General features: G+C 37.6%; 1 protein-coding gene across 10 annotated transcripts in view; it reads right to left on the bottom strand.

The window, feature by feature from the left end:
* Nucleotides 1-24,797, bottom strand: part of Kdm6a (lysine demethylase 6A) — a 145,450-nt gene that overhangs the window by 102,657 nt on the left and 17,996 nt on the right. For all 10 annotated transcript variants that reach the window (XM_057759296.1, XM_057759299.1, XM_057759297.1 and 7 more), the window contains exons 3-4: nucleotides 13,018-13,126; nucleotides 3,225-3,274 (exon numbers count right to left, since the gene is read on the bottom strand). In XM_057759296.1, the coding sequence (XP_057615279.1) occupies nucleotides 3,225-3,274; nucleotides 13,018-13,126 (159 nt within the window). The remainder of the gene's footprint in view (nucleotides 1-3,224; nucleotides 3,275-13,017; nucleotides 13,127-24,797) is intronic.

Raw genomic sequence — 24,797 nt, 5'->3', positions numbered from 1 at the left:
TCCTTTATAAAAAGCCTGTTAAAAAGTTCTGTAAGTATCCCTCATAACTTATTACCCATGTGATGCTTTCTATGCTGGTCAGTTAATACAGAGACCCTTTTGTTAGGGTCTCTTTCTCTCTCCCTCTCTCCCTCCCTCCCTCTCTGTCTCTGTCACTGTCTCTCTGTCTCTCTCTGTCTCTGTCTCTCTGTCTCTGTCTCTCTGTCTCTGTCTCTCTCTCTCTCACTCACACACACACACACACAGAGCCCATCATCCAGACAGGAAGATTCAGACAAGTAGACAAGAGACAAAGACTCAGGGAGAGAGTAGAGAATTCATATCTAGGTTCCCTCTTGGTAAAATTACTTCAAGGGCAAGTTGTCTAATTTCTTTTCTTTAATGTGACACTGGTGCATTTTGGTACTCTAAGGCTGTTACTTTGTAACTTAGTAACTCTAAGGCTGTTACTAATAGGTTCAACCCAGCACAATAGAATGAGAGAATACCATCTTATATGATACTGGTATCATTTTAACACAGTAATAACAAATATTGTTAAGCTTAAATAATGAGGGGCCAAGGAGATGGCTCAGTGGGTAAAAGTATGTACTGTGACAGTGTGATGATCTAAGGTCAAATCCACAGTATTCACGTAAAAAGCTGGGAATGTCCACATATGCTTGTAACTCAAGCACTAGTATGCAGAAACAAAGTAGATCCCAGGAGTTCACTTACTAGCCAGCTTAACCAAAATGGTAAGATCCAGGTTCAATGAGAGATCTCACCACAAAAGAGTAAGTTGGAGAGAATTAAAGAAGGTATCCAGGGCTGTGCAGTGGTGGTGCACACCTTTAATCCCAGCACTCAGAAGGCAGAGGCAGGTGGATCTCTGAGTTCAAGGGCACCCCGGTCTATAAGAGCTAGTTCCAGGACAGGCTCAAAGCTATAAAGAAACCCTGTATCGAAAAAAGGAAAAGAAAAAAGAAGGTATCCAATATCCTACTCTGGCCCCGATCCACAACACACACCCACACACCCATACCAGGGGGCTAAGGAAGTATAATGAAAGCAATCCAATTTACAATAAGCAACAACAACAAAAAACTACCTAGGAAAAAATTTAACTACAGAAGTAAAAGACATTCACCATGAAAATTACAAAAACACTAATGAAAGAAAATGATGACACCAGAAGGTAGAAAGATGTTTCATCTATCTCCATGGACTGCAACAATAATGCCAAATGTACAAACTACCCAAAGTAATTCACAGACTGCAGACATCTCTTCAAAGTAACAATGAAATAGAGAAAATGCAAACTCATAAAGACACACGAAGACCCCCCCCATCAAAAAATGATATCTGAAAGTTAGTTAATAACAAAGATGAGGTGTAGTTGATTTCAAATTATGCTTTAGAGCTACAGTAGGGATTAGCAATGTACACAAAGGTAAGAGATCCCAGGAATAAAACCATGCAATTAATAAGCAACTGATTCTCCACAAAGGAACCAAAAACATCACCAGAAAAAAGGTAACCTCATTAAGATTCTATTCTATGCAGATGATTAAAATTGGACTTTTATCTCTAACCCTGTGCAAAAATCAACTCAAAATTAAATAAAGACTTAAATTTCAGACCTGAAACTATGAAGCTACTAGAAAAATAAATTCAGGAGGAACGCTAGTACATACAATGGCATTAGGATAGGCAACAATTTTGAGGATAATGCAGAGGAAACTAAAGTCAGGAAAAGGCATAAAAGATTTGCATAGCAAAGGAATCAATCACTAAGAGTGACAAAATAAGGCTGTGGTGGCACATGCCTTTAATTCCAGCACTGGGGAGGCGGAGGCAGTAAATAGGAACTCTGAGTTTAGGATCAGCCTGGTCTAAAGAGCAAGTTCCAGGATAACCAGGGCTACACAGAGAAACCCTATTACAGGAGGGAAAAAAAATAACAAAACAACCTACAAAATGAGAAATATATTTGCCTACTATTCATTTGACCAATAATTAATATCCAGAATATATAGGGACTTGAAATTTCTTAGCAAAATTTCATGCAATCCAATCAAGAAGTGGGCAAATCATCTATCTAAACATGCCACTCAAAAGGAGAGTGCAAGAGGACAAATATATGAACAAAGAGGTGAAAATGTAGCCCAGTTGTAGAGTGCTTGCCTAGCAAGTACAAGGCCCTGGGTTCAATCCTCAGCACCACACAAATGAGTAATCCAAGCACTTGAGAAGTGAAAGCTGCTAGTTGGCTGTGTTTAATTTTTTCACTTATTTAATCTTTGGTCAAAAAACGTGAGCAATCTAATTCTTTTTAATTAAAATACAAAGTAGTTAAATAAAAGACAACAAACAAAATGATACTTGAAGAGTACAAGAAGAAGAATATAGAAATGTAGGCTTCAGAAATAAGAATGTAGAAACAAATATAAAGTTGTAAACCTAGGAGAAAGAGAGCAGAAGGTCAGCAGCTTTCTTGGCAGCTTAAGGATTAACTATTAACAGTGGGTTACTTTGCTTTACACCCAATACCTCTGTCTGCAAGGCTGAAGCACACCTCTGCAAACTGAGGGCCAGGTTTTGGATAACCCCCAACCACTCATGACCAGCAACTGATGTGAGCTGAGTTAACCTTTAAAATGATGGGATGTACCTAACTTCTTGGTTGTGCATTGTCCCATAATGCCCTTCCCTGCGAGGCAAAACAGGCAGTACCAGGGGAGTGCAGACCTTTAGTAAACACCATCAGAAAGTGCCAGGGAGAAACAATGGGCTAAATACAAACACTAGTTCAACTGAAAAACCCAGATTGTAGGGGAAAAAAGTAATTTGTATCTGAGTTTTACCTCAAGATTGTAAAAATTCTTCTTTTCTGTTCATTTCTAATATGTTTGCTTCTTGCTATAAAATGGGGAGTTGAAAAACTGCCCATTGCCACAGCCATACAAGCCCATCTCTGGATAAGCTTTTTGTGCTCCATGGAGATTTTTTTTTCTGGAATAAAGTTTGCCTCTGGTTTAACAGATTTGGGTGGTCTGTTCACCATCTTTGCATGACCCCCTGTGAACCCAACAATACTGATTTCCCTTTTCTAGTCTCTTTCCTGCAGAAGTAACATTTTCAAGTAGTCACAGAAAGAGCTCTAATATTTTTTATAACAACCAATAATCTACCAAAAAAAAAAAAAAAACAAATAGGAAATAAGCATGAAAATGTGCACCAACCTTCCAGTAGTCAGACTGTAAACTGTAGTACCTCTGGTACGCAGATAATGCTAAAAGAAGGAAAATAATGAGTCACAATTATGTTTCATTTAAAGTCAATCAAAGTTGTAACAAACATTATTAGAGTAAGTATTTAAAAGTTGCCTTTGCCGATAAGCACTGGTTCTCATTTGAATCCACAAGGTAACTAAAGCAGGACAAAAGTCTGACATATTTGCCTTCATTTTGTCTATCTCCCACTCAACTTTAAAGGTAGGCATATTAGTCACTCCAGGAATATCAGTCTAAAAATTTGTGATATGTGACCCACCTCCCAACTTTGCCCTCTACATACTTCTTCCTCCTCAAGGCATAAAGAAATAATTGAAGCATTTTACTGTCATCTTTCGTATCCTGTTTTAAACAACAGTCATCCCGGATGCTTGGAAGAGGAGAGACTCATATCCAGCTCACTCTATGAGATTACTACCAAGGAAGGAACAATCCTTGGTGTTTTATAACAATCCTTGGTGTTTTATAGGCAATGTGATCAAAAGAGATGCACAAATTCTCCAACAAAAGCAGGTCATGCAGGTCAGATTCAACACAACAAACTATTTCTACATGCTCAGAGGTTCTAGTTCTGGAACTTTGCAACCCTTAAAACATGGTGCGCTAAGAATTACCAGCAAACTAATGAAAAGAAACAAACAGGGAGGGGGTGCTGTGGGACAATGGTTTGTACCCTTGTCAATTGTATTTCAATAAAACACTGATTAGCCAGTAGCCAGGCAGGAAATGTAGGCGGGACAACCAGACAGGAAGTAGAGGCGAGTCAATGATAATAGTAGAATTCTGGGAAGAAGTAAGTCCTAGTCTACAATTGTGACCAGTCACAGAGGAAGCAAGATGTGACTATCTTGCCGAAAAAGGTACCGAACCACGTGGCTAACATAGATAAGAATAATGGGCTAATATAAGTTATAAGAGTTAATAAGAAATCTGAGCTACTAGGCCAATCAGTTTATAACTAATGTAGACTTCTGTATGATTTCTTTGGGACTTAATGAGTGTGGGAACCAGGCAGGACAGAAACCTCAGTCAAGGGGGAGGGGGTTACTAAAAGAAATAAATAAATAACAATATGAGATGGAAAAAAAACTCTTTAAAAGGAAGAAACACTGCTTTCATGAGAGAATTCAAAAAAAAGAAAACCAAGCAGGGAGCTCTAAAGAAATAAAATTTCAAAAATAAAATCATTAAAAGGATAAGATTAGGAAGATCAAGAGACCGCCCCCCTCAAAAATGAACAATAACTAAACATAAAAATAAAAATAAATAAATAAGGAAAAGAAACAAACAAATCATTTACTGGAGGGCTAACTGCTCCTGCTGAAAACATCAAATCCTCTCGAGCCCACAAGCTAACATTAGGATGAAAAGATTTAAAATATCTCTGCCTTCATTTTGTATCTATGTCCTTTACTTTTTCTGATTCCTGCCTGAATCTGCCTAACCTAACTTATTTCATTCCTGTCAAGGCTAAAGCCAAAGATACAGTGTTTTCCAAAACCTCCAGTCACCTTAGACTTCAAAAAACGAAAACCTTCCTGGACAAATAGCCCCCTTCTCCAATAAAAGTAATTATCCTTGAAGGCCAGGCTACAACCAGAAACTAAAGAACTAAAGTAATCATGTTGTAGATGATATCAGACTAATCTCCTCAGGGGACCAACCACCTTGTAGAACCAGAGCTGAGACAAAGAAGGACAGGTCCACTTTTAACCCAGACTGCTTAATTATGCTACCTCTAGCCGTCTAGTTAAACCTAAGTCTCACTTCAGCACCCAAAAGACAGACCTAGTGGGCCACAGAACTCCTTTATCTGCTTTCCACACTGTGGCTACAATGAATAGGTCTCCTGTCCACTTTCCTTAATTACTCATTTGGTAACTGATAGGTTAAGACCTAGCCTAGCCTGTTGGGAGGTATAGAAGCTTGGACTTATACTCTTAAAAACTCAAATTACAATTTTAGAAAATTCCCAGAAAGGAGGTTATATACTAGACTGTAAAGGCTTACAACACATTTGTCTAGAAATAAGGTGATGGAACATTTTCAAATTTCTAAAGAAAGATTATCTCAAACAATAAAATTAAGATATTCACATTCTTAGTTCAGAAGAGAATAAAGGTAATTAGTTTTCATATAATCAATAAATCAACCAAAAAACTTCCAGCATTTGGTATCAGCAGACTTGGAAATCATTAAAAAGAACCCTCCCAGATAATCAAGAGTTTGTAAAACCAGAATCTCAAACTACGGGACATTCACAACTGGTCACAAGAATGGGATCTGAGTACATGTCTGCCCCTGGGTATAGACATGATATTGTAAGATTACTACCTAGGTAGAGGTTTTCTGCTAAAGCACAAAAATAAAACACCATGCCCTCTTAATAGTTAGTGTAAATGTGCCAGCCAATCAATCACCTGAACAAGAAAACATCTCTCAAAAAGTTTATCTGTTCTTAAAACTTTGAAAATAATAAGCCCTACCTAAAATGTAGGTAGCACAATGGTCTCTGGACACTGAGTTCATCTCTCTCTCTCTCTCTCTCTCTCTCTCTCTCTCTCTCTCTCTCTCTCTCTCTCTCTCTCTCTCTCTCTCTCTGTTTTTTGAGACAGGGTTTTTTTCTGTCTAACAGCCCTGGCTGGCTTCAAACTCACAGAGACCCACTTGCCTCTGCCTCCCGAGTGCTGGGATTAAAGGTGTGCACCACCATCACCCAGTTTGCACTGAACTCTCTTACCCAGTAATAATGTTCTACTCCAGGACGGACTCTTTGACTACTGCCCACTTCCATCCCTTGAGAATAATAAATTATACCCTCTATACTATACTGAGCATTTTGACTTCTTCTGAAAAAGATCCCAAGGACTATGGAATCAAGGACAATCCAGAGAGAAATCAGGGAATAGCAGAACCTTTCCTAAAGAAAATTCTGTCAAGTATGTTCCTCTAAAAGCACAATGCATACCAACAAATAAGATATAAATCATTGAAAACAAGGAGACATAAATGAAATGAGCCTCTAAGAACACCTAAGATAAAGAAAAAGTGAAATCCCAGGATAAGAACTATAAATGGGCTCCATGAACAGAGAAAGAACTATCCTTAGATTTTGTTGTTCCTTGTAACTGCCTTTTCAATCTGAGAACTGAAGACTCATCTAGGGTCGTATTTTTCTTAACTATGTACAGTCTGATGAACTTCTTTGTCTGATCTCTACATGCTACAAAATGGATAGGAAACAGCACCTACACACAGAGAGAAATACTAAGTACGCTGTGTTGATCTACTTTTTAAAATCATCCACCTGCTCCTTATGTTCCAAAGTTTCTAATATTTGGCTATTAGTCTTACTCAATGTACTAACTACAAGTATCAGGTTTGCCAGAATTCACAAATACCCTAACCCACTTCTCTTCCTCAGAAACAGCTCTTGTAGGATCTAGAGAGGATCAGTGAGAACAAATTGCTCTCACAAAGGACACAGGTCCAATTCCAAGCACCTAAATAGTAGGTCTGTAATTATAGTGTCAAAGAAATCAATGCACTTCAATGCCCTCTTCTGGCCTCTGCGGGCACCAGACATGCATGACACACAGACATACACGCGGGCAAACTCCCATGCACCTAAAGAGGGGAAAGGGCACACTCTTATAAACAGCAAAGTAACCAGAAGCTAGACCATGACTCAGAATCACTTCTACTAAGAACCTACTACTATCATTGTGACTATAGGGTACTTTCTGTGCACAGCTGTATTTGTGTTTATTCTCAGATGGTCTGTGTACATGGCATCATTTTAAAACTCAAGGCAAGCCTTGAACTCCCAACCCCCTCTTGCCTCAGCCTCTAAATGCTGTGCTTCTAGTATGTATCATAAGACTTGGCTTGTTACTCAATTTTCCCAAACTAGACAATATATTATTAGAGATAATTTTATTTGTGACCCTAATAAAATGAAAAAAAGAACACCAGGAAAACACTGAAATTTCAGACAGAGTACATCCATGAAGAAAAGTAGAGGATAATAGTTGAAGAAAACATAGGCTATGCCACTATTGTTCCACCTTGTTTCTGTTTTTTGAGATATGGTTTCTCAACATAGCCCTGGCTGTCCTGGAACTATCTCTGTAAACCAGGCTAGCCAAGAACTCACAGAGATCCGACTACCTCTGCCTCCTGAGTGCTGGAATTAAAGGCATGCACCACCATCCAGTAAACTCTGCCTGGTTATTATCACATATCTTAACAAGTAACCTTTTCATTTGAATAGTAGTCTTTCTTTTCCCATTAAAATTACACTAACCAAAATATCACTGAAAATCAAACTAAGATTTAAATTTTCCAGTGTTGCAGAAACCTGTTTTACATATCCCAATCCCCAGTGCTACATATATATAGTGTACCTAGTACTAATTAGAACAAATAACAAGCATTTCTATAGTGAATGGTATGACTGACATTTCAGATTATCTGTTTCAGCACATTGGCAAACTCCTGTCACTGATTTAACAGTGTTGCTCCTGCCAATGTCAGTGATAATATTAGTCTAGAAATGTGCCCATGAACTGTGTTTCAACCACCACTGACTTATATATGAAAATCATGGAAAGGTTTTGTCCCTACTGCTGGATATAATTTTAAAAATATACCATAAAATACCGCCACAAGAGGAGCTATTTCCCTGGCACGAAGAACCAAATGGAAAGAAGTTAGATGCTTCTTGACTTGACACTGCCTAGAACATAACCCACCTATTAACTTTGTAATTGTGTGAATATACTTACTGTACAAGGTAGTCTTTGACATTTGTATCCAAAAATCATTATATTCAATAGACACCTGGGTCTTTGACAAATGTTAAGATAAAAAACACAAAGACTTCTATAGTATGATTCCATTTAATTGTGAGTTATCTGGAGTGTATGTTTTCAATGACCTAGTTATTAACACCTACCTCTTGACTACATAAAATTTTTCATCCATATTAAATGAAACTGCATTACAAGAGGCACACTGTTATTACTGATTGGTAGAAACATGGCATCTATACAACAATGTGTTGAATTAATAAATATGAAACCACAAACTCAGAGTTGGTACTCTAAATTGCAAGGAGAGTTATAAATGAGGCATTTCTTCCATCTATCTTTCTATTCAACTACATACTTCCTCAGTAATTACATTTTACCTCCATTAGGTTTGGCATCTTATTTTAAGATCCTAACAAATTTTGTGCTTCTTAATCCACATAAGTCAGTGAGAGCCTATAAAGGCTATACAAGTACCTATCACCTGGGTCTTTTTAGTAAAATCTCTTCAAGCACTCCTTATTTCTAATCTTTATCTATGTTATTTTTAAAAAAAGATATTAGTTCACTTTAGGTATTTGTAAGAATGAAGAATGATACAAATCCTCTTTTCAATATCCTTGTTTCAAATCTGTTTCAGAAAGACTGTAGCAAAAACTGTTTTGGGGGTTTTTTGTTTTGTTTTGTTTTTTGCTTGACAAACTTACTATCAATTATTAGAAAACAGACCCTTTTTTTGTCTTACACTATAAATATCTCACAATGGAGTACTGTCATTTAACTAAAGAAAGCAAGCTCAGGCAAAATTTCTACAAAGTACCAAATCTTGGCATGCAACCTGTACCAGCAATTTCTAACTATCTCAGTACTAAAACATTCCAAACCTACTTTGCCACAATATGACAGGTAAGGGGTAAGAGGTTAGAGGGGGTAAGGAGGGAAAGAGGTCAATTACTAAAGGAAGAAGGAAAAAAAAGAAATACATGCCAACTAAAATGTACATTTCTGAAATTCCCTCCCAAATCTTTTACCTCATAATTTTAGCCTTTTTAATAATTGGTCAAGGATGTTATAGCTTCATTTCTCCTTCAGTGCAATACTAGTTCTAGTCTCCAGCTTCCATAGGTATTGATCCTAAAGTCAATTCCTTACTAAATAAAGGCTATACTCCCATAGGAATCTAATATATAGCAATAGGTCAAGTGTATTGGGTATCAACTTTGCTGGAATCTTGCTCTTTTTAGGTTAAATTCCTAGAAGAAAAATGACCAAATCAAATGACAGGATTACTTTTTAAACTCTCTGTAAATATTATCAATCAAAAAGATTAAGAAAATGTTTTTAACAAAGCTATTTTTCCTTCTAAGTAAGTAAAATTTATCTGGAATGACAAATATACGTCAGCAGTAAGATAACCATATCGTATTGTTAACTAACCAATAATGTTTTAGGAATTCATTTAAGACAGGAAGCAGGTGATATCAGAATGATAAATACAGCAAAATCACAATCCAAATGTTCATAAAATAGGTTCCACAGTTTACTATGACAAGTATAGCAGTGAGTTTTTTTGCTGTTTCTTTCTTTCGGGAGATAAGGGGCTGAAACGGGATTTCTTTGTGTAGGCCTGGGTGTCCTGGAACTAGCTCTTAGACCAGGCTAGCCTCAAACTCACAGAGATCCAAGGGTCTTTGACTCCCTAGTGCTGGAATTAAAGAGGTGTGCCACCACCACCCAGTTTTGCTTGTTGTTTCTTAAAGAAATTAAACTCATGAATATCCTGAGTTCAGGAAATTTTTTAAAAGTAGTAATAAATCCAGGCATATAATCATTCTCTGATTAACAAAGAAGTCCCCTACACATGTGTATATGGAGCACTATACTCAAAGATTTACATGTTCACTCTATGGTTCATGGTATAACTTATTTTTTAAAAAAAAAAAGTATGTTTTATCATATGTTTCCTAAAATTAAATGTCTATTTAGCTGAGGTCAGCAATCTTATCTTGTGCCAGTTACAAAGAAAGTAGTATAGCTAAGGAAAGAAATGCCTTTATTATTGGTGGTAATGGTTTGAGTGTGGGTGGGTACATGCCGGATGGAAGTATTCTACTTAACATTGGCTTAGTTTTAAAAATGCAGAAAAGAATGGACAGAAAAAAAAAACTAGCTTAATATTTATTTTAAATGCTATATATGTGTGTGCCTGAGTGTATGTACATGCATCACACACCTGCAGGAGCTCCAAAAAGGAATAAAAAAGTGTCAGATGCCCTGAAACAGACTGTTGTTAGTTACCAACAGAAATCAGGCCACTTCTTTTAACTACTAAGCCATGTCTCCAGTCTTAGCTTGAAAAAAAATTAAAGAGAGAACATGGTCCTCAAACTCTCAAGGTGACCTGAAAAATGCATAATAATCATAAACTATAGAAGCTGCTAGTTTGAAATATACTGATAAATACCCATTCTCCTCCTCTTCCTATTAAAATTTAAACTACTATCTCCTAGCAAAAGCCAACTAACTAATTTAATCTATACAAAGGTAGAAGGGTATTTAGAGTACATATTTTTCAGTGGCCACTGATTACTCCCACCAACTAGTTTGTCAGCAGTGGAGATACTGCATGCCTATATCCAACCTTCCAAAAACAGAAAGAAAATTTCCAAATGCCCCTCAGTTCTTTGTTATCTTCACAGACCAACTTTTTGTTTGTTTGTTTAATCATTTGTATTATAAGACAAGTTCTTAACTCTGTAACCCAGTCTGATCTGGAAGTCACTACACTGGCCTCAAAGTCACAACAATTCTACTGCCTCAGCCTCCTAAGTGGTGGGGCAATAAACATGAGCAATCATACTTGCATGCATATATAAGTTTGTATGTATGCGTGCAGTTGTGTGCACATGAGAGCAGGCGCCCAAAGATGCCAAAGGCGTTAGACCCTCCTGGAAATGGAGCTAGAGTTACAGGGGGTTCTGAGTCATCTAATGTGGGTGCTAGGACTCAAAATTTCATCCCCTGAAAAGCAATACATGCTCTTAAATGTTGAGCCATCTACCTCTCCAGCAGCCCCTAACGGAACATTTTATGAATTTAAAATGTAGCTAAATTCACTGAAATAAAGTTTTAAAAGTTAAGGGCTGGCAAAATTGCTCAGCAGATAAAGAAATGTACTTGTAGCCAGGCTTAATGGCCTAAGACCAACTCCAAAACCCAAATGATAGGTAAAACTAACTACAAGTTGTCCTTTGACCTTTATACCCATGTCATAGCATGTACGTATGTGTGCAAATACACAAATAAATTAACCAATTAATTAATTAAACAGGATGTTTAAAATAAGAAATAAAAGTTAAAAAAATACATGATTTAGTAAGGTCACTAAATGACACAGAGCACTATACGGGCAGTTCAAGTCTAGGCCTCTCTTTATGTGTTGTCAAGCTAATGTGCTCTCTCTTTACATAAAAGTGTCGCAATTAACAAAACAGATTTCCCAGAATTCTAGAAACTTCTAAAATAACAGCTCCCTTTAAATAAGTTATCAGTTTCAACTGATGTTAAAACATTAAGTATCAGGCCAGCAAGATAACTCAGTAGGTAAAAAGTACTTATCTACCAAGCCTGACAACCTGAGTCCCTTGATACCCTCAAGGTGGAAGAAGAGAACTTACTCGAAAATGCTGTTCTCTAACATCTACAGCACATGCATACTTCCTACACAAATAAATGAGTAAACAAATAAATAGATGCAACAACAACAACAAAACCATTCTGAGTGTTAGAGTATTGAACTAAAGCTAAGTACTAGCCAGTATCAATCACTTAACAATCCTAAAATTCCTAAGCGATCATCTAGTACTTTTGCCTTTTACATACTAGAAGACAAAAACTCAGGGATGTTTATATAATCTGCAACTATAAATAATGCAGCTAAACTGGGGCTTAAGTCTAATTTTGAATTTCACATAATATGAATGTTTCAGACTAAAATTCTACTTCCATTAAGGAAAATGTGTGACCTGACACAAAACTGGCATGATACAGTAACAATGTGAAATACCAACAATTCTTTACTCTAGCCCTAAAACTTTCCATTAAGTACTCTGCCCACGTTTGCTGAAAACAAACACATCTGCTGCAATAAGACGTTTAATGTTACCAAAAGTTTAAATGTTAACACTTGTAAGAACAGTTTTCCTTTGCTGTAGAATTTTCCTTTTGTACTGAGGGAGGGTGGGCAGCTTTTTAACTTCCTGTATAAATAATGGTTTAATTTGGCAGCTTAGTTCCTTGAAAAAAGCACACCTCAGAGGATTGATTACTTACTATATTCAGATATATAACTTGGTTATTTCTTGATGAAGAACATTTAAGTATATAAAATAGTTTTATTTAAGGTTCAAACTCATGTGTTCCTCTCTCTGTATTGCCTTTATAGTAACATGACTGTAACTTAGTTTTATTCAAATACTTTCTAGTTAAGATGGACAAGACTTACAGAAAAAAAAATAGTAAGAAAACTAACTTTGTATTACCTTTCCTATATGTCCTAGAGGAGCTTTTGCTCTCAGTTCACCCCTCAATGGAGCCTTGCAATTGCTAAGCAAGCACTACCATTGAGCTAAATTTCAAACACTAAGATAACAGTGTTTAAAGGAGGCATTTTCATGGAGCAAAACAAAACCATAATGAAAGTTTTGTACATAGAGGGTTTCTTTTTTTTTTTTTAATAGATCTTATTTTATTGATTATTTACCTGGAGCCACGTGATTTTCCCAATTCCATCTATTCTGTTTTCTCTTACTGTTTACTATATAGCTCATAAAGTTATAGCTTCTTACAAATAAAAATGACAGTGCCCTTCATAATTATAATTACTTGAAATGCATATATGAATCAAAGAAATCAATAAGAAAACAAGTTACCTTTTGGATAATCTTCCAACAAGAGGTTGAAATGACCTAATTGACAAAAGAAATCAGACTCCACTTTTCCTTCAGCTTTTAAGATCAGAGATTCGTAGCAGCGAACAGCCTAGAAATAAAAGAACACAAATGTTTAAGAGGTAGGTAAAAATCCTAAAAACACAATCTCTCCCTAAGATTGTATATATCCTCTACTAATTATCACCCAGGAAATCAATAAACTTTTCTTATATCTCCATACATCAGGGCATCATTCTTTAAAAGAAATAGATTAAGTATTTAATCAGAAATTCCACTGAGGGCCGAGCGGTGGTGGCGCACGCCTTTAATCCCAGCACTTGGGAGGCAGAGGCAGGCGGATCTCTGTGAGTTCGAGACCAGCCTGGTCTACAAGAGCTAGTTCCAGGACAGGCTCCAAAGCTACAGAGAAACCGTATCTCAGAAAACCAAAAAAAAAAAAAAAAAAAAAAAAAAGAAAAAGAAAAGAAAAAAGAAAAAAAGGAAAGAAATTCCACTGATAAGGGCATAAATATCTTTCTCATCTACAAAACTGCAAAAATATCTGACAAATTAAATAAAGGAGCACTTTGACAATTCTGTTCATAAGTTACAAATATAAACTATTACTATTTAAACCTATTCAAATCAAACATTCATCTTTCCTACAGGCATGGAGAATTTAACTGAATTAGGTAAGAAGTCATACAATCTCTGTAGTAAGTATAGCTACCACTTATACTTAATAGTTCACTTTTTACCAAAATCTATACCAGATTTAAACTACCTTACAATTATCTTTTCCTTGTTATAAACTCAAACACACTAATTCTAAACTCTATCTTACACTCCCAAAATATTTATATACACTCATATTTCCTTTCTCAGAAAACAAAATTGTTACGGCTGTTAACTCCCTTGAACTCTGAAGAATACAAATGACAGAAGAGTTTGATGACACATCTCAGTTGTCATATGCTACAGATCTTCGGAAACTTATTCTTTCTTACCCTCAGACCTGACAAGATGATTAAGATGTCAAAGTTGTTCACCAGAGATGGCTTAGTAAATACCAGCATAAGCCTGACAACCTGAGTTCAGATCTCCAAAGCCCAAGTAAAAAAGTCAGACTGTCCTCTGACCTCCACACTTGCACATAAATACCCTCACACACAAGCATGGACACACACAAAGACAGACAGACAAGAGGAAGGGAGGGAGGGAAAGGAAAAAGGTATGGAGAAAAAGGAAATTTCTCTAAGAGTTCTCACAGTACTTGGCACAGAGCTAGATACACTTGTTTCTTCCCTTTCCAGGTAACAACAAAGCTCTTACCCCCACGATCTTTTAGGTAATGTCAAAATTTCCTTAGATAAATACTGCATAATGTTGCTGTTGTAAGGCATCCTAGTAGAGTCATCAAATCAAAAAATAAATAAATAAAAAGCGATTTCTCAAATATCTGGGTATCCTCTCATTTGGCAAATACAAAGAAAGAAACTCAAGATAACCATTTAAAAACACCATTTCACTATTATCATAAAAATTTCCTGGAATGTCTATTTAGAAGGCCTTCATTTTTTGTGATACAGAGCCTTGATGTGTAGGGAATCAGTTTCAAAATGTATATATTAAATTTACTATCCTGACAAAATTTAGCTGTCAGCAAGTTTGGAGAGCCTATTGCAAACAATGTATATCCAGGCTGATCCAGAGCTACAAAAGAATTGTCCTCAGTTCGTATTATACTCTTTGACAACTAAATGTGTACTGAGAGCTACTAACCAATCCACTTCTCTATAAAAGAGTCTGGATTCTATAGTAAAGTCTCAGGAATTACTATAATTTCAAGAGCCTCTTTATACAACTCTTATCAGACAAATGGTTTGAGTATAAAAATACGAAATCAGTTATTGAGTACAGTGAAGGAAGTCCTAATCTTACAATAAATAAAATGTTTATAAAGTTAGTAACCGTATTGTAATTAAAGTTTTCATTGAAATCATTTTTATAGTTTTAGTTTTTTTTTTTTTTGTTTTGTTTTGTTTTTTGGTTTTTCGAGACAGGGTTTCTCTGTAGCTTTGGAGCCTATCCTGGAACTCCCTCTGTAGACCAGGCTGGCCTCAAACTCACAGAGATCCGCCTGCCTCTGCCTCCCGAGTGCTGGGATTAAAGGCGTGCGCCACCACCGCCCGGCCTAGTTTTAGTTTTTTTAACTACATTTTTTATCCTCTCCCCCATGTGTGTGTTCACCCATGCTATGATGTATATGCAGAGGCCACAGGCAACTAGCATAATCAGGTTCTTTCTTCCTACCATGTGGGTCCCAGGGATTGAACTCAGGCCATCAGGCTTTGAAACAGGCACCTAGACTCACTGAGCCATTTCTTGGACCTTGGCTTTCGGAAACACTTGGTAATATATATGGACACTTCTCCTCCCTGACAGTTTCTTGCTATTGATTTCTATTAACTTTATAAGCGAATATATTTCTGTGGTAAAAAAGTGTTCAGAATATAAACATAGAAATCTTCTTTAATGATTTAAGCAAACAAAAAAAAACTCCTTATTGCCTTTCATGACACACAACTATTATGATCATATATTGCTTAAGTTCTATTTCTCATAAAACAGAGGAACACATCTAAAACTATTATATATATATATCATCCACAAAACATTAATACCAGACAAAATCCAAAATAAGAGAATTTTCAAACTAGATTGAAACTTTCTTAATAATTTCCCCTATATATTCACTGTGAACCTAGTAAACCAGTGCTGGTAGCGAAACATGATGGTGACAGAAGACAATCAAATTAGACTGAAAAATGAATGGAAAAGATTTCCAAACAGCTTATGTTAGCATTTCATAAATACCTCATGTATTTATTTGATTTTTGGTAATTCTGATACCAGATACAGGCAAATGGTAACATAATTTTTAAACAATATTTAAAATAAAAATAACAGGGTAATTCTCAATACTCATAATAATATAGAAAAAACGGTATGGTTTATAACAATATTTTAAAATCAAAGGGTTTGGGTTGGCAAAATAGCTAACAAGCCGCAAAGTGCTTACTTTACGACCTGACTTTGCTTATTCAGAAACATCCCCTACCTCCCTACTCCCCTGTGGGAGAAGAATCAACTGGAAGTTGTCCTCTGCTCTCTGATCACCCAAATGCACACATATGCACACCCATTCCTTCTTCACCCCTTCAACATGCTGGATAATGATGATAGTGGACACAAATTATTTGTGAAAAATAAAATGATTAGTAATAGTATGAAGATATATAATTAGTTGCTTAGATTTAGATGGTCACTTAAATGTCTCCTCACCAAAAATTTCAAAAAAAAAAAAAGTATTTCTTATCCAACGGATAATTTTTAAGCTAGGTATAGTGATATGTACAACTTAAAAAAATGAGGAAGATCTCAAGTCCAGGGACTCAGGATCATTTTAGGAAACATAATGAAGTCCCCATTCTAAAAGAAAGAGTATTCATTTATATTGTTCATATTTTTGATATTTTACTTCAGAGTTTCAAATACTGTATCTACAGGAAGGAGGCCAAGCAGAGTTCTTGTCAAAGCCTCCGTTTATTAGCGTCATGGTTGTGGCTTATATAGCCCCTGGATGAGGAATTTGGGTTGGGATGGGGGCAGAGGCAGGAAGGGATCTTGCCTCGATGGTCCAAGCCGGTCACGAGGTCATCGGCCAGGAGGTTACGATCGGTCAGGACACGATTCCTTGGTCAGGAAGTCACAAGTTGACATACCTAGTTCTCTAAATAGTTGGAATGTGGGGCAGGTTCCGCTAACAGGTAGCTCTCTGTTAATCAGATAATTGGGTGTGGGATAAGCTCTGCCAATAAAACAGTTCTAAATACCGTTAGGGTGTGGGGCTCTCTGCAAACTCCCCAGGACAATGGTCCCCACCATCATCCCTGGAAAATGGCTCCTGACAGACAGACAAGATGACTCAACCTCTAAAGGTACTCGATGCCAAGCTTGATGACTCAAGTATGGTCCTCAGAACCCACATGGTAAGAAAAAATCGGGTCCCCACAGACACTGTAATATAGATATTTACACATACAAAAACTTTAAACTTAAAACGCTAAAATAAATATATATAATATAGATGGTCCAGTAGGTAAGAAATGTTCCAAAGGAACCAATTTCAATTCCTATCACGCACATGTCAGCTAGCAGCCATTTGTAGCTCTAGTTCCATAGGAATTACCTTCTTCTAGTCTCCAAGCACACAGTACACAGACGTAAATGCAAACAAAACACCCATAGACATAAAATAAAAATAAATAATATATGATATATATATATATATATGGAATTACCCTTCAATGTAGAGATAATGCCCTAACCAGACACCCCATGCTAGCAGATATAAACCCCAATGTTTCTGAGCTGTTTGCCAATTGGGTCAGATAGAGCCCTCCACCCCAAGCATTACAAACTATTGCCAAAACTTCTGACTACCCTTCAGAACCTGAGTAAAACTCTGTTGCTGAAGATACCTCAAAATTTGAATCACAGAACATGGAGATACCACAAACCGGTACTCACCAGCAAACTTCATTCCTACTGACTAGCATCCATGCAGCTGGAAGGTTCTATGCATGCTGCCAGAGGAGAAAAGCAAGCCTCAATCTCACCCAGCTATAAATCCTGCAAAGTACAACAATGACTGGTCTGACAAGATGGGTTCTCTAGCACAATAGTGGCACAAATATTATGGGAGTTATCAACCACTTTCTAAGTGCATCAAAGACCTGCCTACTCCATAATGGAACCCACACACTGCACTATTAAAGGGGCTAAGAACTTACAGCTAGATAGGTCTCTAGGAACGACCCATTACTATTACTCTGCTAAGAACTTCTAATTACTGATTGATGCACCCAAAGATCAGCACATCTCAAATCTTCAACAGAGAAATTTCTTGACATTTAACACAGAAGCCCCCAACTGGCCAAGATACAGAGAAAAGCCTATAAAATGTTCAACCCCAAATCAGGCATTAATATCTCATCACAAAGTTAAGGAATCTTTGCAGAAGAGAGGATACTAAGATTGTTAAGAGCCAGCAGTTGGTGGACAACTTCATGGAAACAGTATTTTCCAGACATAACAGAGCAGATATCCACATGCACTCAGTGATTATGACACCATGCATGAGACCTGCATAGACTCCAGCAAAACAAAACTCCAGAAGTCAGAAGGTGGATATGTAATCCCACTACTAGCTAAGATGCTACTAGCATCTGATGGGTACTGAAAGAGGGAAAGTCAGGTGTTTTGTTTTGTTTTTAATGTTACCCATAGTAGGCTGACCACATACCAGAGCAGACCCCAATCCCCAAACTAGCTGGCAACACAAACTGGATTCAATGGGGTAAGCAGGGGTGGATGTAATCTCAAAATTGGGTGGGAAGTAAGGGAAAGTACTAAACTACTTGAGAGAGAGAGAGAGAGAGAGAGACTTTTATTTCGGGTAAAATACACTACATTTTTAAAATATTCCTTAGGTTTCTAAGAATCTATATAAAAGTCCAAGAATTATGCAAGAGAAAAGTATAATGTGAAAATTTACATAACATTCAACATTTTGCCCCATCCCAATCCATGTAGCCAGGATGGGCAGAACTCAGTAAAACGCACCAACAAGGGGCCCACCAGGCACCATAGACTACAGGCAGCTGGGCACTATGATGATCTTTGTGATGAAGAAGCATGGCCCATTCCAGCATCATGGTGATCTGAGAGGGACAATAAGACCCACACCAAGGCCTGTGGATGTCCACCCAAGACTCCAAGAAGAAAACACAGGCCCATTTGGTATTGTGCAACACCAGCCAGGTTCACACTATTAAGAGTCAGCAGAGGAACAGTAAGGTGAGTATGGGGGATAGAGAGAGAGGCAGAATGGTTCGGGTCCTGTGGAAAGAGGCATATCTGAAGAGACAAGAGGAAGGGAGCAGCAGACTTATATGGTGAGGGAGCTGACCCCTTGACAAGCAGCAACACACAGAAAAGCAAGCCCTGCACTTTGTCTGGGCAGCACAGCAGAGATGACCCTGTTGATGAGAGCACAGGTGAGTCAACCCTGAGGATGTGAGCGTGGGAGACCTAGCCCCATTCCTCGTCTGCCACATAGCAACAAAGGCTGGGGAGAGTTGACCCCCCCCCACCATCAATGCCTGGGGCAGATGTGAGAACTTGCCCTTAGGTTACAAGAGCAGAAGAGCTGTCCCAGTCCCAACCAACTGCATCACTTGGGAGAGCAGGTTCTGTGCCTCACCAGGGTAACACAATAGAACCAGCCTTGTTGGTGGAGGTGTTGAGTCAGTCCAGAAGTTGTAAACATGGGAGAGCTGTCCTCACTACTTATCTGTCATGTGATGGTCTGGGAGAGTGAGAGATGCCCCCCCTTACCCCTCACCCTTATTGCCCTCAAGAGATAAGAGAGCTGACCCTCCTCTTACCAGCTACAGCACTCAGGAAACGGGTCCTGCATCTTCGCCTAAGCAGCACAGCAGAGCTGCCCAGTAGTCGGAGGTGATGCTGACACCCAGGCCCAAGGTTATGAGCAAGGGAGAGCTTCCCCATTATTCATCAGACACGTGGTAGCATGGACGGAGGAGAAATGCCCTCCCTGCCACACCTCCTACCCATCAATGCCTGGGACAGGTCTGGCCCTAGGGTCATAAGAGTGAAAGGGCTGTCCCTACCCCTCACCATCAATTGGAAGGGTGGCCCCTGTATCTTGACCTACACAACACAATAGAGCTGGTATAGGTGTGTGATAGTCAACCCTGAAGGTATGAAAGCAGGAGAACTGGCCCAATGATGGAGGAGGGTCATATGTCTATTGGTTAATAAATAAACTGCCTTGGCCCTTTTGATAGGACAGCAGCTTAGATAGGCGGAGTAGACAGAACAGAATGCTGGGAGAAAGAAGCCGAGTCAGGGAGTCGCCATGATTCTCCCACCTGACACAGAAGCAGGTTAAGAATCTCCCTGGTAAGCCACCAGCTCGTGGTGCTACACAGATTATTAGAAATGGATTAATCAAGATGTGAGAATTAGCCAATAAGAGGCTAAAACTAATGGGCCAAGCAGTATTTAAAAGAATACAGTTTCCGTGTAATTATTTCAGGTGAAAACTAGCTGGGTGGCTGGGCGCTGGGAACACTGCCCACAGCTCCTACTACAGCCCCACCCTTGGCTTATTTCTAAAAGAGGTGAGCTAGCTGGGGCAATGCTGGTGGTGAGGACAAGGGAGAAATGGCTGGCGGACCAACCCTAAAGCAGCTGTCCAGGTCCAGAATCAGGGTTAGAACTTAGACCACCCCAACATTCACCCCATCCATGATCTGCTGGAGTTCGTGAAGGAACCTGACCTGACCTGCAGACCCAAAGGTGCAGGATCTCCACAACACAGGGAAAAATAAGATATCGAAGAGTCCTAGTGAGAGCCTAGTACCAGTAGTATAGCAGAAACCAAAGGCCTCAAACAAGACCAATGACTCATGAACACTTGCAAGTAAAGATATATGGACAGAGGAGTTTACTGTGTAATTCACTGTTACAATGCAGCTTCCATGAAGAGATTTTTAATTTTTCTTCCTTTTTTTTCCCCTTTTATCACTTAAGTTTTGTCTTATTTGGGGAGGAAGATTCAGGGGCTGAGTGCAGATTTGAAGGGACAAGGAAATGAATGGGATCAAAATCTTTTACATCATGTAAAAGATGCATAGAATAAATAAAAAGTAAAAAAGATTCATCGTTTTATAGGTTCACACTTTATCAATAAAAAAATTCAGTAAGACAGTTTAAATACTTATTACAGGTTATCAAAAACGCTGGAAGCCACAGCTGGCTTGATCCTATATAATGTCACCACACAGGAGGCTGAGGGGAACTACCACAATTTCAAGGCCAGCTTATACTACATAGTAAGACCATGTCTCAATGAAAGAAACAAACAAAAGATATGCTTGAGGAGAAGAATGTTCCCAATGTGAGATACTTTTAATTTGGAAATATTTGCATATAAACATAATGAAACATCTTGGAGAATGGGTTCTTGTCCTATACAGTAAATTCCTTACAACTTGTATGCATAGCTTGAAAACAACTTTATATATTTAATGTACTTGGATTTTGTCTATGGAAAGATGCAGAATTTTTTCATTTGTATTCTCTTGTATGTATTCAAAATAATTTCAGAGTTTGGAGTAAGATTTTAAATTTTCAGTTAAGGATATTCACCCTATTTCTAGACTAGGTTAGTCTCCAACTCACAGCGATCCGCCTGCCTCTACAGAGAAAAAATGGCAAACCTCTACATTATTTTAAAGGGTATAAATATTACAAACATTCTTAACAAGAACACTGAAATACTGGCAGTTGGTTAATCAGCAGAGTTTTGGCTTGCAAAATGAGTTTGAGAGGCTAGTTAAAGAAAAATGTGAATGTACTTATTACTGACCTATAGATGTGAGAACAGTTTGGCCTAGAATTTGAGATTTCTCCTGCCTCATCCAGTCCAGTGCTGGTATTAAACAAATGTCAATGTACCTAACTAAAGTTTTGTGGGTTAATTATTATGTTAAGGACTGAATTGGACAATATGTACAATTAACTTAAAACATTTTGTTTTATGATAGCCACTAATCAAGGAACACCAACTCAGACCTGAACTTAACTGGCAGCTAGACATTAAAAATGAAAGCAAACAAATACCTATCCTCTTATTTTTCTTATTCTCTTCCACATTCTTTTCTCCTCTTTTCTAACCCATTTGCCTTTCATAGCCTTCTTTTATCACTCTCCAGTTTCATTATCTATGTTCCTAACTAAAGTTGTTTTCCAAGTCACTTTTATTCTACAAATTGTCTAAATGTCTTGCTTTACTAAAATCAGAAAGAGGAGACAAAATAGAAGAGGAACTTAGATCTTTATTAAGCCTCCAAGGTAAGGACTCGTTTTCATTTAACAGCCTAGCACGCTTTTCCCCTTTGGACATTTAGAAAGCAAAATTTAAGGGTTTATCCTCATTCAAAAATTTCTCTCTTTAATCTCCCTTTACATTAGTCCTATCAATTTAAATATCTTCATTTCTATACATTGAACATTTATGTCATAACCATTATCCTTTTTTCTTTCTAACATATCCCAATTCCTAGCATTACAACATGGGCACAACTTGATTCACCAAGGCTCCTTTATTTCTATAGCCCAACTCATACCTGAAACAATCAAAAGCTACTTTTTTAAACAATATTATTTTAAAAAATAATACAACAACATTGTTTATTGCTATGGTTCCCAGCAATAAGATTCAACTATACAGAGCCTACTGAATATTTAAGTTCACTCTCATTCAGTATATTAAAATGTTTTGCCTAATTTATTCCTACTGTGTATTATCTTCAACTACTGTCATCCCACAAATTCCATCATTTAGTCACCCCTAAAAAGGTAAAATATACAACTATCTCTGACATAGTCCACTAAAAAGACTTGTGGGGAAGGGTTGGTGCATGCCTTTAATCCTAGCACTTGGGAGGCAGAAGCAGGCAGATCTCTGTAAATTTTTATTTTTGTTTTGTTTGTTTTATTTATTCTCTGACAATTTAATACACGGATATACAGTGTCTTGATGCTCCCTCATGCCCAACCCATACCCCTCCCACCTTTTCAGAGCAACTATTGTTTACATTCTACAGAAACAAAATATAATAATATAAACAGAATACTAAGGTTAAAAAAATAAAAACTCCAGTGGAGGATCTGGAAAGAGCTGGAGGAGAGCAGACCACGACCATAACAAAATATATTGTATATATTTTTTTAAATCTAATTACAAAGCTAAGCAGTGGTGGCCCACTCCTTTAATCCCAGCACTTGGGAGGCAGAGGCAGGCGGATCTCTGTGAGTTGGAGACCAGCCTGGTCTGGAGAGCAAGTCCCAGGACAGGACCCAAAGCTACAGAGAAACCAGAGACAACAAAAATTAACCAACTGATTAGCACTGCTTCACTCCCACAAAGCATGTTTCTGTAAAAACAGACATTCTTTATCAACTGCTGTCAAGTCTGAAGCCTAAGTTCAATCCCTGGAACCAACACAGTACAGAAAGAGAAAGTAGATTCTGGCAAGTCGTTCTCTGACTTCCACCTGTACTGACACATATATGGGCGTGCACACACAAATAAATAAATGTAATTTAACATTTTTAGTTAACTCAAATTTACGTAAGATACTGAGTGGTTCTGCAACTTTGCTGGGCCTACAGCATATCATCGCCATAAAACAGAGTATAGTAAAAAAGAATACTCAGGCTTTGTTAGCTTTGCTAATACTACTGGCAATCCAATGACAAGAGAAAATATACCAGATACAAATAACAGGAATGTTATTTCAAAGAAAACATTAAATTCTACTTATTTTCTGCAAATGAATCACTTAGCCAGTTTTGACACTCTACTTGTAGTCTCAAAGCTAATGAGCAGCAAAGTCTGATGATAGGGCCAGGGAAAAATACGAATACACATACACACACATTGAGATATATAGTATATAGAAAAGTATGCCTAGAACCCACAATTGTTAGAAATACTATACTCTTTCTGGCTATTCCTTCAGGTAACAACTTTCTTAGCATTTTCTTACAGTATTTTTTTCCCTGAATCTCCCTACAAAACCCTACACAACTGCCACATCAGATATCATTCTAACATCTATTGTATTTTACCAAGTCCCTTAATCAGAACTACTATAACAATACTAACTGCTAAATACAGTGTATTTTACAAGCATTCACTGTCACAAGTAGGTGTCTATTAAACTACTTTATAAGTAAGGATAAAGGAAAGGCTTAGAGGTCTTAAAAGGCTTATTTAAAAGACAAAAGACAGGGCTGGAGAGATAGCTGAGGAATTTAGAGCATCTGCAGAAAAACAACTTCAGTTTCTAGTACCCACAAGGTACTGAAACCTGTAAACTCCAGTTCCAGGGAATTGAATAACCTCCTCTAACTTCCAGAGGCACCAGACATACACATGATACAGATATACACATGCAAGCAAATATTCATATAAATGAAATAAAAAGAATCTTTTTTAAAAATGAGGACACGGGCTAGTGGAGGTTCAACTATGAGGGCAGATACAATTTTAAGGTCTTTGTAAAGGACATCACTTTTGTTAAGATTTATTTTATTTTTAATAATATGTATATATGTGTGAGGGAGGGGAGACACTTGCAGAGGCATCAGATACCCTGGAGCTGGAGTTACAGGCTGTTGTAAGCCACCTCCTGCAGGTGCTGGGAACAAGCTCTGAACTACTGGGCTACCTCTCCAGTCCAGAATACAGTATTTTATTATTAACCAAATCATGTACAAATTCACTTTCAGGTGATTAAAGTGATACAGGATTATAATCAAGTTATAACGGGGCAAATAAAGCAACAATCAGAAGTAGATAAAAATGATTAGGAAAGAAAAGTACTCTTGGCACTGCTTAGAAATAAAGCAAAAGAATATCTAGGAACCTTAAAGTGGCTACAACACTAAAAGGAAAACTGACAGCATCAAAAAACCAATTCATGTGTCAAAACAAAACTAGTACATAAAAAGGAAAAATCATACTGAACACACATAGCCATAATATAAGTGTTGACTTAACACAGGGAAAAAGTAATAGGGAGACTGAGTAGGGACAGGGTAATCTTCGCATCGTACAC

The sequence above is a fragment of the Chionomys nivalis genome, chromosome X, assembly GCF_950005125.1.
Source record: "Chionomys nivalis chromosome X, mChiNiv1.1, whole genome shotgun sequence".
In the NCBI taxonomy this organism is placed as follows: domain Eukaryota; kingdom Metazoa; phylum Chordata; class Mammalia; order Rodentia; family Cricetidae; genus Chionomys; species Chionomys nivalis.
The sequence above is the reverse complement of the archived record's forward strand: the minus strand, read 5'-3'. Positions and strand labels throughout refer to the sequence as shown.